Source organism: Nanorana parkeri, unplaced genomic scaffold, assembly GCF_000935625.1.
Source record: "Nanorana parkeri isolate BGI_ZX_2015 unplaced genomic scaffold, ASM93562v1 scaffold2, whole genome shotgun sequence".
Lineage (NCBI taxonomy): Eukaryota > Metazoa > Chordata > Amphibia > Anura > Dicroglossidae > Nanorana > Nanorana parkeri.
In genome coordinates, this window is record NW_017306270.1 from 3552598 (window position 1) to 3566208 (window position 13611).

The 13611-nt window shown below is 43.1% G+C and overlaps 2 protein-coding genes across 3 annotated transcripts in view; one reads left to right on the forward strand and one right to left on the reverse strand.

Annotated features, from left to right (window-relative positions):
- The window catches only part of BCCIP (BRCA2 and CDKN1A interacting protein), a 21654-nt gene extending 18822 nt beyond the window's left edge, over positions 1-2832 (forward strand). Inside the window, exon 7 of the mRNA XM_018562220.1 lies at positions 2380-2832. Within this exon, the coding sequence (XP_018417722.1) occupies positions 2380-2550 (171 nt within the window). The 3' untranslated portion in view covers positions 2551-2832. The remainder of the gene's footprint in view (positions 1-2379) is intronic.
- A 32-nt stretch (positions 2833-2864) lies between these two features.
- Positions 2865-13611, reverse strand: part of DHX32 (DEAH-box helicase 32 (putative)) — a 66713-nt gene continuing 55966 nt past the window's right edge. The window contains exons 8-11 of one of the 2 annotated variants that reach the window (XM_018562106.1): positions 11593-11742; positions 9069-9256; positions 6047-6228; positions 2865-3060 (exon numbers count right to left, since the gene is read on the reverse strand). In XM_018562106.1, the coding sequence (XP_018417608.1) occupies positions 2874-3060; positions 6047-6228; positions 9069-9256; positions 11593-11742 (707 nt within the window). In that variant the 3' untranslated portion in view covers positions 2865-2873. Of the gene's footprint in view, positions 3061-6046; positions 6229-9068; positions 9257-11568; positions 11743-13611 lie in introns of both variants that reach the window. The other variant, XM_018562030.1, reaches the window with a different exon arrangement.

Sequence of the window (13611 nt, forward strand, 5' to 3'; positions counted from 1 at the left end):
CCGAACCCCCCCCCCCCCATGTAATGGAAATGGAGAGAGGGATATGTGTTTGTAGTCGTGCCCTAGGCGGACAACCATGGCTACTCCCATAGATAGAGTGGAGGAGTGAGCCCAGGTGTGGGAAATGTGGTATATTCAGGTAAAAAATTAAGAAAAAAAAGTCTGAAAAATGAAAAGCAATGCACTCGCCACATCTAAGGGCTGGTATGCTGTATTAGATTACATTTTTATCAGGTTCAGATCCAGATATTTTAAAGGGCCACTACATTCCGATTTACAAAGTTTTGTTCTTACCACAATTCTGGATAAATATAACTTTGTTTCCAAAGATTAAACATTGATATTTCCACCCATGTGGAAATTTCCGGCCTGTCACTTTTTTTCCTTTCCCCCGAAGTAATGTGATCATTTGGCTATGGTAAACCCATTTTTAAGAGCTGGCCACAGATAAACTTCCTTGCTGTTAAACTACATTTTAATGTGGTCATAAAATGTTATACAGCCGGATCTAGGTGTAAAATGAGCCTCATATCTAATCCACGCTCAATTAAATTTAATTAAAGATGTGTATTCAAATGATTCTGTGCTTTCCCCGGATGTGAAGGCGAGGGAGTAGATGCATATGGAGCTCGGGGATAGCCGCGTGTCTCAATAATGAGGTTACTAGTAGGAGATCACGTTAAACAGTGGGAGATCCGGCTAAATCCGATGTGGGCCATTGTGCAGCCATTTTGCTGCTGGGGAGCGACAAATCCAGCCAGGAACTCATCCACGCCTAAACTCGGCAGGTCTCATTCATCAGTATGATGGGGAAAAAAGAGAAGACTAGCACATTCCAGCGGTCAGATTTCCAGTGCAGGTTTGAAAATAGAATGAATAACCTGATAGAAGGAACAGTGCTGCCATCTTACTGTTTGGGAGCCATAAGTCCAACCAGAGAGTTGGCCATACCTGAACTGAGTCATTTCCTGAATCCAGGAAAAATAGAAGAAGAAAAGCGCCACACCAGTGGATCGAGTCTGAAGGTATTTATTTCAGCATAAGCATAGAGGTGTATATAGAAAAAATTATGCTCCTGGCAACCAGTGACATCACAGGAGCTTGGTGGGACGCCGGCCAGAGCATCCCAGGTTTCTAAGTGCTGGGTGGGAAGATGTGTAAGGGCCATACACATCTCAATGCCCAGCTCTTAGCAACCTTGGACGCTCTGATTGGCATTCCGCCTAGCTCCTTGCAACCAGTGACGTCACTGTTTGCCAGGTTGTCAAGAGCTGGGTGTGATGCCTGCCAGAGCATCCCTGGTTGCTAAGAGCCAGGTGAGTCGGCAGACTGTTGCTGACCCACAAAGTGCAATGTGCCATACCCTGGATAAACCACTGATTTATTACAAGTATCCAAATGAGCTGCTGAGGTTATTTTACTAACAGTGATAAAAAGATTTGTTTTTTCAGAAAACATTCATAGAGTCCTTTCCTTCCATATTGTACAGTATGTGAAGGCCTGATGAAGGGGGTAGAGCCTGTGACCCCAAAATGCTTTGGCATGTTATATTGCATATGTATCATGGAATATATTGGACTTTAGATCCTTTGTGGTGGTCTTATTTGTCTACGTTCCCCAGAATATTTCCAAGATTCCCAAACAGGTTGTCACATGCACGAGAGAAGAATAACTGGAGCCATTGAACTCCAAACAAAAGACTTTACCATGCAGGTCTTATTCAGCAAGTTCAGATGAACATTTCAAGTGGAAACATTATATTAAATGTCATTTGTAGAAAGGAAAAAAGACCAAGTAAAAATTAGTTTTCTGTGCTTTTTGGGGACAGGGTCTCTTTAGGCTGCACTTCCCCTGTGTACGTGTTACTTTGTGTTTGGGTTATTTTAACACAGGAGTTTAAATGTGCTTTATGCTTCCTAGATTGTTTGTTTTGCTTTAAAGGGCCCATTTAAAGTGCGCTCATGCATGAAAACATGCACGCAAGTGTGAATTGATCCTTTAAGCTTTGTTACTGAAAGAAAAATGTATACAAAATTGTATTACTAAAATGTCTGTTTCTGTCCATTTTCTGACCCGTGTCAGACAAGCAATAGCTTGAATCTGATTGGTTGTAACACATTCAAGGATCTTTTTTCTATATATCAACCATCACGTTCTCAAACAATTCATCCCCACACAGCTACCTCCTCATGTATCACTTGTCTCTCCCTTTTAGATTGTAAGCCCTCAGGGGCACGGCCCTCCTTACCATCTTGTCATGTCTTCCTTATATTGTAAAGTGCTGCGCAAACTGTTGTCGCTATATAACTCCTCTATAATAATAATAATATAGTTTCAAGTAAACAGAAGTTGATAATCTCTGATTTTGTGTCTTTGCAGAAAGCAGTCCTGAAATTCAACTACTCTGTGCAGGAAGAGTGCGACTCTCAGCTTGTAGGAAAGTGGTCTTTCGATGACGTTCCTATGAAGCCTCTCAGAACAGTCATGTTGGTCCCGGCTGCCAGAATGAACTCCATCATTGCAAAGTTCAAAGAATATCTATCCGTGTGAAGAAAGTTCCGCATTTTCCCGGATGATCCAGCGACTCCTTTCTTATGCACTGGCGCGGAGTTCACGTTTTACGGACTTTCCTTCCAGCTGCTTTAGAAGGGGAAACCATTCGAGGAAAAAAAGCTGCAACGACCAAGAGCTATAAACAGGATTTATATTTTTATTATTTTACCAAGATGAAATTCTGCAAGAATAATACACAAAAGTCTATGAAATCCTGAATGTGTAACATCTGTCTGTTGTCAACTTCACAGTTCATTAAAAGTCCTTTGTGCTGGGAACGCATATTGCACTTCGATTTGTCGTTTTGTTAGCAGGCGAGTTTATTGTATGAGACATCTCTGCTCGGCTGTGCTGGATGGTTCTTCCTCCGCGGCTGTCCCCTGGTCTTCTGGCGGGTCTTCCGGTGTACCGATATTGGTCATACACTCCATTGCCTTTTCCAGGATCTCTTTGCTTTCACTGGGGGGCAGATTGCTATAGTAATATGGGGGCACCATCTGCATGAACCTAAAAAAAAGGAGATAAACAAGTTTCATGAATTTTGCTTTACATGCGTTTATGGCTCAAGCAACTTCCTGCACATGGTGTGGCCTGTTTGTCTCCAGCTATCGATAGGCCAATGTGACTGGCGCATTAGAAATGCCCGATCTAATGGGGAGGATGTGTTACACTATGCTAGCAATAACGATCATGCACAAGTATATACAATAATATAGACCCTTTTTCTCCATTAATATGGTTAGGGGGTAGGCAACCTTGGCACTCCAGCTGTGGTGAAACTACAAATCCAATGAGGCATTGCAAGACTGACAGCCATAGGCATGGCTTCCAAAGGCATGATGGGATTTGTACATTAAACAAGGCTGAAGTGCTAAGGTTCCCTCTCCCCCCTGTGATGGATCATTACTGCTGGGTATTCTATGACTGGCTTTGGAATCTCATGCTGGACCAGGAGTGCAGTCATTGTACTGAAATGGCCACAGACCTCCATTCTAGTGGGGCCTAAAATGTTGGCAGTATCTTTCCAGCATCCAAAAAAAACCTGACACATCATGCTAAAGCAGGGGTAGGCAACCTTGCCCCCTCCAGCTATGGTTAAGCTACAAATTCAATAAGGCATTTCAAGACTCTGACAGCAACACACATTACTCCCAGAGGCATGATAGGATGTGTAATTTAACCACAGCTGCAGTGGTGAGGTTACCCACCCTTGTGGCTTTAAATCTAAGAGTGAGGGGGTATATTTAGAGACCCATTAGACAACAGTTATCCCATTTATTCATGGCAACTATATAAAACACCCAATGTGATTTCCCCTTCCACCAGTATGGTGTTTTACTGAAACCGTAACTCCAATGATAGATGTCACTGCAGCACAAATATAGATTACAGGGGTTGGACCAATGTACAGTACTGGTAAGCTATACAATTTGACTGCGCCTTCTCTCTTATCTACCAACAATTAAGCAATGCCAGGGCCTGTCTAAATACAAATTGAATGGATTGGTTGTCTTTCCTCATTACATAGTTTTGGTAAATCTCTAAAGATTGGACAGACAGAATGTACAGTGTATGGTCAGCTTTATAGTCCTGTTTGGAGATGGGCTTTATTGTTCATAGGTATTCAAAGCAAAGGCTTTAACAATGAAGGCCCTACTAGTAAATCTGGCCTTTGCGACAACATGCCAGCAAGATAGTCCCCTTGCCTTCTCCTAGGGCAGGGGACACCAAACTTCAGTGCTCTAGCTGTGGTGAAACCACAAATCCCATCATGCGCTGCCTCTGGGAGTCATGTCTTGGTGGTCAGAATCTTGCAATGCCTAATGGGACTTCCGTCACAGCTGGAGAGACAACGTTTGTCTACTACCCCTGCCTGCCCTAGGTTGCCGCTTACTTGCTGGACAAACCAGACAGACATCACTAATGACTTGATTTCTGCAGCATTTTGGCCAGCAAAGCAGCGACTCCTGTGAGCGGCAGCTGTACCTTGCCGATGAACTGCCAGTATGACATGGGCCTTTGTGATGAAATGCACTGCCATAGCACAGGGTCAGGATTACATTACAAGGCAGTACAAAGACCTGTTGCTGTGGGCATCGCAGATATGTCTTGCTAACTGAGTCCACAGTAAATTGGATTTTGGAACCTGAATTGATTTCGGTAATGTATTTGCGCTTCTAAATGTCATCAGCTTGTCATTCATGTGTTTACGCAGGAAATATAAATTAGTGCCGAGCTGAGCCGCAGAATGGAGGCCGTTATCAGGGAACCCCCAAGGACGGCTCTTCTAGAATTACAGTTCATCCAACATATAGTCCCGTTCCTTAAAGTAATAACATTTGGCTTCCCCCTGTTGTTTAAACTAGGATTTACAGGCAAAGGTACAGGGGAATGAAACGGTCTCTGCTTTTTGTGATCTCAATAAAACACAGATTATCCAGCCAGCCACTGCAGCAAGTGACATCTCTCTCCACCGTGGGGGCAGATGGGAAGCTCGCAGCTTTTTGTTCTCTCTGGCCACACACAGATCCTTTTTTTTTTTTTTTCTTCTCTCTAATCACAGTTGTGTGTACGGGAGGAATCAGTACTACAGAGTTTTACTAATGTAGAATACAGCTCTGCCAATCTCGGGGATAAACAATGCATGCTCGTACACCCCCAGCACGGGGCCCTGATTGGCTAAAGAAATGATTACGCTCCAGGAATACATGTACAGGTCACATCTTCCGTCCCCCTAAATCTCTAATTGCTGCAAGTTGAAGGTGAAAGGATAAATGGTAATTTGACGAATGCATTTACATCTTCAGAGAAATGCACCTATAATAGGAGAATCATAAAGAATACCAGTGCTGACCTCACATTCCAAAAGTGCCATTTGCCTGACTGTCATGCTGGTGATTTGTCTTAAATGATTTGCATCCCTGACCCAAAATAAAAAGAAAAAGTTTCGGGGCTGAGATTCAGAAGCACTGAAGCAGCCCTACAGTATTTTCAGCAGCTGCTCACATGTGTCTATAGGGAAGGGTTAATCTGATCGAATTTCATCCAAGTCCAAAATTTAGACAATGTGTCCCCCATTGGGGCCTCCACATTTGACAGTTGTTTTTTCAATAGACCAGAGTGGGGAGAGTGGGGGGTTGGTTTGGGCTGAATGAGAAAAAATTTATGTGTATGGGCTGTTTTAGAGAATACTGGAATAAGCTGTGTGCCTACTAGAGAGATTCCCCTCACTTCCTGTCAAACAGTAAAAGATAAACATTATTTTAGTAGAGTGGAAAGAATTACAAAGATTTCCCTTCACTTTCTGTTCGCAGCAACACCCTGAGAGAGTGTTACTAGAACAAGAAGTGTAGGGATGTCTCCCTGACAGACACACAGGCAGCAACAACATGGCAGGGCTGTAAGCCACCCCCAATGTATCAAAATCTAAAAGAGTAGGGCTTTAAAATCAGGTCTTTGGAAATATCAAACGGGTTTTGTTTTCACTACTTACAGTTCTGGGGAAATTTCCGTGGCAACCCTGATACAGCTCCTGTCTGCTACGCTGAATTCATGGAAGAGGACCCATTCCGGGATAATGTGATTGAGGCAATACCCCGAATCGGAATGTAACTGGCCCACTTGTTTGTGTATTAGCATGATGTAATTTCCCAAACCATCGACATCTCGAGCGATCTGCAAGACAGGTTCACATCATACCGATAATACATACGTCTGACAGGCTGTGCAATATTACAACATTTCCAACACATCGTAACCATAGGCATTAGAGGGCAGTCAATCAAGTGGCCATGATTGAACTGCCCTAAGATCTCTATATTAGAAGTTCTCACAAACATGCAGATCACCCAAAGTGTGCGTGTTTATACCTCTGGCAGAAACTTATTCCAAGAAGAACACAACGATGACTGACCAGAAATTATCTACTATGGATGATCCCTATTTCCATCAAGATCAGTTGACCTGGGGTATACAGTATGTGTGCTCTTCCCCGATATACATAGACATGAGGATTAATCCTGATTATCTCATGCCAATTTCCATCTTAAAGTGAACGCCAGTCAAAATGTTTTCTTTGGTTTTGGATAGATTTATTTATTACAGGTGTTTACATAGCGCCGACAATTTACGCAGCACTTTACATACTGCACAGTCACATCAGTCCCTGCCTCAATAAGCTTACAATAAAAAGGACCCTATCTCACATGCATACATACAGGGCCAATTTACCTTCCAGCATGTCATTGGGATGTGGGAGGAAACCCACACAAGCACAGGGAGAACATACAAACTCCTTGCAGTTAGGGACCTGGCCAGGATTAGAACCACTACACCACTGCTTGGAGGAGTGTTAGGACATCTGTCAGATGTTGGCATCCTCGTTTAAGGAGACCCACACTCACTGACCTTGCAACCTCTGTGCCTAGGAGGGAAAGTAGGGAGGTTGGAGGAATCTTCCAATTAAAAAAACCTTTCCAGTGATAAGAGCTAAAGGTGGGAGATCCCTTTACTTTGAGGACATGTTCATTTACTTGCTGTCCCTGAGACACAATAGAAAGTGTAGGGAATTCTCCATAATAGACACTCACAGCACAGCAGTAAGAGACTTAGAGAGCTTCTTACAGTTTCCACATTCACTGGAGTCCTACTCTAATTGATTGATTAAATTAATATATTTACATCTAAACTGGTAACATATTACAACCCCAGTGTAGTTTCAGAAGTTTTGGCGGGAGGGGGGATTTTCGGGGGGACTGTTATGGACCATTTCCATAAAAAAATTAGAGTCCATCCCTGTTGTCTATATTTACAGATTTATCAATCTCAGGCCACCTCAAATGGCTTCTATGATAGCATGCTATACAATTTAGGTGTCCTGAGAAATACTCTTCTACTATACGGGGGGTTTTCTCCTTTCTTATGGAGATTCTATTTGCCCATTCTTCCCATCTAAGCTAAAGACTACATTCTAATCTAAGGGGGAACAATCTTATTACACATCACTAATCTGTTTATACATCTAGGTTTAGGCCTATACTACGTCTGAATATATTGATCCCACAGCATTTAACATTGTAACCCGACCTGTATTCCAATGTTATCTTTACTCAATAAAGATTGTGGTAAGGAAAAAAAAAAAGAGGGTCCAAGGTGCACAGACACTGAATGGCTTCCTGTGTACATAAAGCAGGGCGTGAAAAAAGAAAAAAAAAAAAGTTATTCTCAAGGAACGGTTTCAATGATCAGATGATACACGTATTAGAAGCAATCCCAACTTCAAAGAAATGTGAGAAAAAAATGTTTGTGCATTATATTTTGTGACCTGGCCTGCTCTCATTAGAAGCTAGAAAAGAAAAAAGTTTCTTGATAGCAAAGTTCACCTTTATTCTTGTAAAAGGCAAAACACTGCAGCCAAAGCAAACAATCTTCTTTCATCTGAAGTGCTGAGTGGTAAAATCAGATTGGTGGGAGTTACTTCACCATGTTACAGAAATCTCCTCGTTATACAGCATACATGGGGGTGGGGAGTTTCCAGATAAATGTAGTTTCTGGTTGTTTGAGAGTTACTATTAAAAATAGGTCTAACTAATGCCATGTCCCATACCCTACCATAAAAATTGAAATGCAGTAATCAAAAGCAAATTAAGACAAAATGTGGACACTTTCCAGGATAATACATGCTGGAGATCAGCAGAACAGTGAGTACAAGGGGATTTTTTTCTCTGGTTAGACGAGAGTTCTGGTTAGTTGAATACCAGATAACAGAGAGTTTACTGTATTACCATTTACTTAAAGTGGACCTGAACCCAAAAAATGAAAATTTGCTATCTTATGCGGGAACATCTGGAAATGCCAATTGTGCCTAAGCAGTACCCCCCAAAAGTGTTCCTTTTGCCTTAAATTCCACCTGAAAAATAATAGTGCATTTCTTGTGCATGGGCACTCCTCTTCTGTAGACGTATAGCTGTATATCTGCAGCATGATATCATCTAAGGCACTGTGCCTGTGACTGTTAGTTTCACAGGATTTCAAGTGAGATTAGTAATGTCACCTCTATCCTGCTCACTGTTCTCTCTGATGGAGAGGAAGCTGTACCTGAGGACCTGCAGTGCAAGGATATTCCTAATTCTGCTTCATTCATTCCAAGGATCTGTGCTTCCTACACAGTGGAGGTAGTCAAGTGGCCTGCAGGGCCCTGACCTTGACCCTAAGGAACACCTTTGGGAAGATTTAGAGTGCTGACTGTAAACCAGGCCCTCTCTTCTAACATCAATACAGGACTTTCCATACGGCATTGTGGCTGAATGGGCACACTCTAAACTTTCGTAGGTCTTCCCAGAAGAGTGCAATGGGCAGCTAATTTCAAGTTAATGTCCATGGTTTTGTAAAGTGAAATCCATCAAACTAATAAAGGCCTGAAGGTTAGGTGTCAACAAACCTTTGGGCATATAGTGTATACATTTTAAAAAAGGTCTTGTGGCACTGCTGAATTACCCCCGAGTTAGGTTACCTACCTGCATAAAATATCCGGACAGAAGGGATTTCTTTATGTTCAAGACATTCTCATCAGTGCCAAAAGCCGGTTCTGAAACTGGCAGTTCCAGTCTCTTCATTATGTCCAACAGTTCTCCTCGTATGACACATGCCATCTCCAGTGCGGTATAGTCCAACAGGTGATCCTGACACCACCTCTCAATTATGTCTGTGTGAGAGAAAGGGTCATATGTGATAAAGCTGCCATTTGTATACACTGTTTTTAATCAGGTAAATATAAAATATTGCACTTGTATAGGTCATATTTATTACTTATAGCCAGCAAGAGCTTACCACCTCCCTCTATCTACGGTTCCTTATCTTGATGTCTGTATGCCCTCTGCTAGACCAAAGGTTTATTGTGTAAATTAAAAGGCAGAGGACAGTGTGGAGCAATTTTTGGACTTTTAATTTGTATCCAGATAAGGCAAGGTTGGAGATGCACTTGAGGCTCTTGCGGAGGTGGAAGTAAGACTGGCTCTCTCTCTTGCAGCAGCAATTCATGGTCCCTAACTTCTCTGCTGACAGTGAATCTACTGAATTCAAATAATGCAAACTGTAATAGGATTGTTGATGAAGACACCCAGAAGAACCTGCACGTACCTTCAGTTAACATTTAGAGTGCCCCAGGGACCCAGAAAACTTACAGTGCTTTACTGTGCAAATAGTAGCTTCAGCTAGGTAGTCAGCACTTTGGATTTGGGAACACTCCAAATGCCTATAGAGAGTTTATTCGTTTACAGTACGTTATGTAACAAGCAATTACAAGGACTACAAGAACTTTGAGCAGTTTCTTTGGGAATGTCATATTTCTTATGTGGTGTGCCCCATAGTTGTGAGGCCAAGCACTAGAAGCATGGCCCAATTTCCCACAAGGCCACTGAGGCCCGGCCTCGGGGCGACAGAGAGTAGAGGGACGGCAGGGGTGTGGAATTCTAATCACCCGATGCCCAGGACATGCAGTTCTGGGCTTAGGGCGGGTAGTTTTTTTTCTACATTTACCCCTGCTTCGGGCAAGCAGCACTAAATGTAGAGCGGGGAAGCTGCAGCTCGTTTTGTACACGGAATCTTGCTCATACGCCCCCCATGGTCCACCCCCACCTCTGACTCTCCCCGCTGGCCGCCTCCCTCCCTCCCGTGGTTTTTGTGGTCCCCCGCTCTTCTGGGGGACCCGGGACCACGACAAGGTAGTTCAGGATTGTTGAGAGCGGGGAGCAGAACGGAGAGCTTCTGTTCTTCTTCTGCTCTGTGTTAACACTGAGGCAGGAACACTGCACACGCAGCCTTCCCATATCAGCGGTCACAGGAGAGCCAGCACAGTGCTGTGCTAGAACTCCTGTATTGGAAGTGACAGGTTCAATAAAGAGAAAAAAAATAAAATAATTGATAAAAAGTAAAAAAAAAAATCAACCCTGACGCCACCTCACCATCTGGTTGCCATTCTCTGTTGGGGGGAGGGGAAGTTGGCGGGTAGGGGGGCGCATTAAGGAACCTGGCCTTGGGGCAGAGAGAATAAATCCGACCCTGAATGGAAGAGAACTGTTGGTAGCTTACAAGGGATTTGTAGGGCCAGTACTGCATGCATGTGGGATCCACAGTCATTGTTTTTCATCATTGGGTTTTCACTGTCAAGCTAATGTTGGGTACCATTCTTGGTAATAGGGGTGCCAGCTAAATGCACTTGAATTGGCTGTCCTTTGTGGATTTTCCCAGCTGCCTAAAAACCTGCTTATTACATCTCATTACTGAGCTTCCCTTAGACATACGAATAACCAGCATGTGTTTTAGCTGGCCAGCTCTGGGTAAGCTTTAAAGCGGAACTCTAGGCAGATAACATACACAAATTAATGTTGCCCTGTATTCATTAATGTATCACTCAATGCATCTTTTTTAAACACAAGCAGTGAAGGAACTTGAAATTGACCTGGTATCAGTTTATTTCGATCCCCTATATAGCAAAACTCAGACTCAGGGAAAAGCAGCACAAGGGACTTGCAGATATGTTGAGGGCGCAGAGCGATGAACTCATCAGTCTGCTGCTTCTCCTTTCACTGTCCAATCCCAGCTAGTGGGTGGAAAAAAGACCTGTAAAGGTTACTGTACCACAGCAGAGAAATATCAGGTCCCCTTCCCTGCCAAACAGAGTTGTGTGGTGCGGCAGAGCTGAATAAATCTCAAGACTTGATGGACAGAAATAGAAATCCTCTGGCAGGTCAAAGAGCTTCCTTACGTGTATTTAGCTTTTTGGAGCTTGGAGTTCAGCTTTAAGAGATCATCAGATTACACATAGAATGGAATTTATCAAAACTGGACAGACAAAAAATGGAGCAGCTGTGCATGGCAACCAATCAGCTTCTCTCTTTCATTTTAAAATCTTAACTGAACAAACAGAATAGATAAGTGGATTGGGTGCCATGCACAGCTGCTCCAGATTTTGATAAATTCCCCCCATAATGTTTTAGTGTCCAGCACTGGGAACACACAAAGAAGAATGTAGCCACTTACCTGGTCTGAAATGGTTCTTCCTTATCTGGTTATACTCTCTGTAGATGTTGATCAGAGTGAAGTGATCTCCAGCAGGGTGTAAGAACTTCATTCTACTGCTTAGCTTTGCGTCATCATTAGTGACATGCGACTCCAGGAAACAGCTGGGTGCTGCCAATTTAAAGAACACAGGCCATAATAAATTATATGTTGCATAAATGTTAACATAAATAATAGTCTGAAAATTCAGACCCGGGTGCAAAGCATGCTGGGAAATAGAATGGAAACACCAATATTTAGGCCACTTTATAGTTTACAGCATCTGGATTGCTCCTCCACCAATCAAACCATGTCATGCAATTAGCAAGGCTAGCTGGCACAGGTTGGCTTACTCATGTACTGGCCGAGTTTGAGCATTGGACAACGAACAGTAACAGAGGCGCCCAATGTAAAATTGTTCTATTATTTTTCCATTTTTTTTATTCATTATGAGTACACTTTAAAGTGGAAGTTAAGTGTTATTTATAAAAGTGTCTTGACAGATGGATGCTGCCTGTCAGTACTTTTTTGTTCTTTTTTCACTGCACAGGCTTGGCAGGATTCTTGCGGAGACTTAAGGTGCCCATACACATAATTGTATGTGTGCATTGCAGTGTCCGACCGACATACTGTACAATCGTATGACTTTTGACGGTCAAGCATGTTTGAAAACTTTGCTCGATCGTACGATTTTCGTAAGGTTGCAGGCGTTTCCATCCGTCAAAAGTTGTACGATCTACACTGCGCGTGCGCTAACGAAAATACGGCAAATCAATTACCGCATTTCGTCCAGGTGCTTTTCGTTAATTACGGCTAAATTAATCTTGCGATCATCGGGGCAGGATGGGGCTGCCGTACGAAAATCGTACGACTATTCGATCATTGGACGAAAAGTTTCGTCCGATAATCGCAAGGTGTATGGGCACCTTAACTCACGTGCGCATACGTGGGAGTTTCCTCATCTGGCCCTGGCCAATCAAGTGACCGAAAACTCTGATCCTGGAAGAAGACCGGGACAAAGATGGAAGCGTGGTGAGGGAGGGGAGCACTGACATCATAGTGCTGAAGAAGATTGCACTGCCAGGTAAGTCTACCATGACTCGCTAATATGCATTGCTGAGTATATACGAACATTATAGCTAAAAGCTTGGCTTCAAGTGTAGACAGGCTTGCGTTACAGTCAGAACTACTCCTTTCCCCATACAAATCAATTAGAATGCAAAGTCAGAAGCAGGTCAACTTCAGGGTCAAACACATCTGTCAAACTCTGAGGGCCCATTCACACCACGTGCATTGGGCTGCGTTAATCAACCAAGGCAGCAACAAGCTGAAATCCATTATTCCCAAAAGGCCCAGTTTACAGGTGTGTTTGTGTGCTGGGTGAAAAAGAAACATACTGCATTTAAATGCAGCATGCATCAATGCATTACAACTTGTCACATGGTGCTGCAGCTCATGTTAAAGCACATCAGGCAACCAAAAAAAAAGAACCCTTAAGGGCTTGTTTTTGTCCAGGGGCTGGAGTCATGCAGATTTATTGGCCAGATCTCTGCTCCTCTGCCAGTTAGCGTTCTCTTCTTCTCCTCCTCTGCTGTGGCTGGGTGAACGTCCCTCTGCGTCCTCTCAGCTAATGCAGGTCTACGGAACCATTGTTCATCGAACCTTAGACCACCACAGCCCAGGGAATTAGAGGCTTCAGGGAATGGTCTGACAGCTCTGAGGGAGTGGGAATCATGTAAGCGAATCAGCTTACTCCAGTTCCTAGACAAAAAAACAGCACTTAACACTGCAAGAGTATAAGCAGGTATTTTTTGTTTGCCCGGATATGGGCGTTAAGGAAAGAAAGATAAAGCATTTTGCCTCCTGCAGGAGAAAAAAAAATACATATCAATGCATGTCAACTAAAGTCTATTTAAATCTAGCCAAAATACCCTGGGTGAAAATGGAACATGCTACATGTAAACCTCGTGCAATGTGCACAACACATTAGAATGTGTCCCA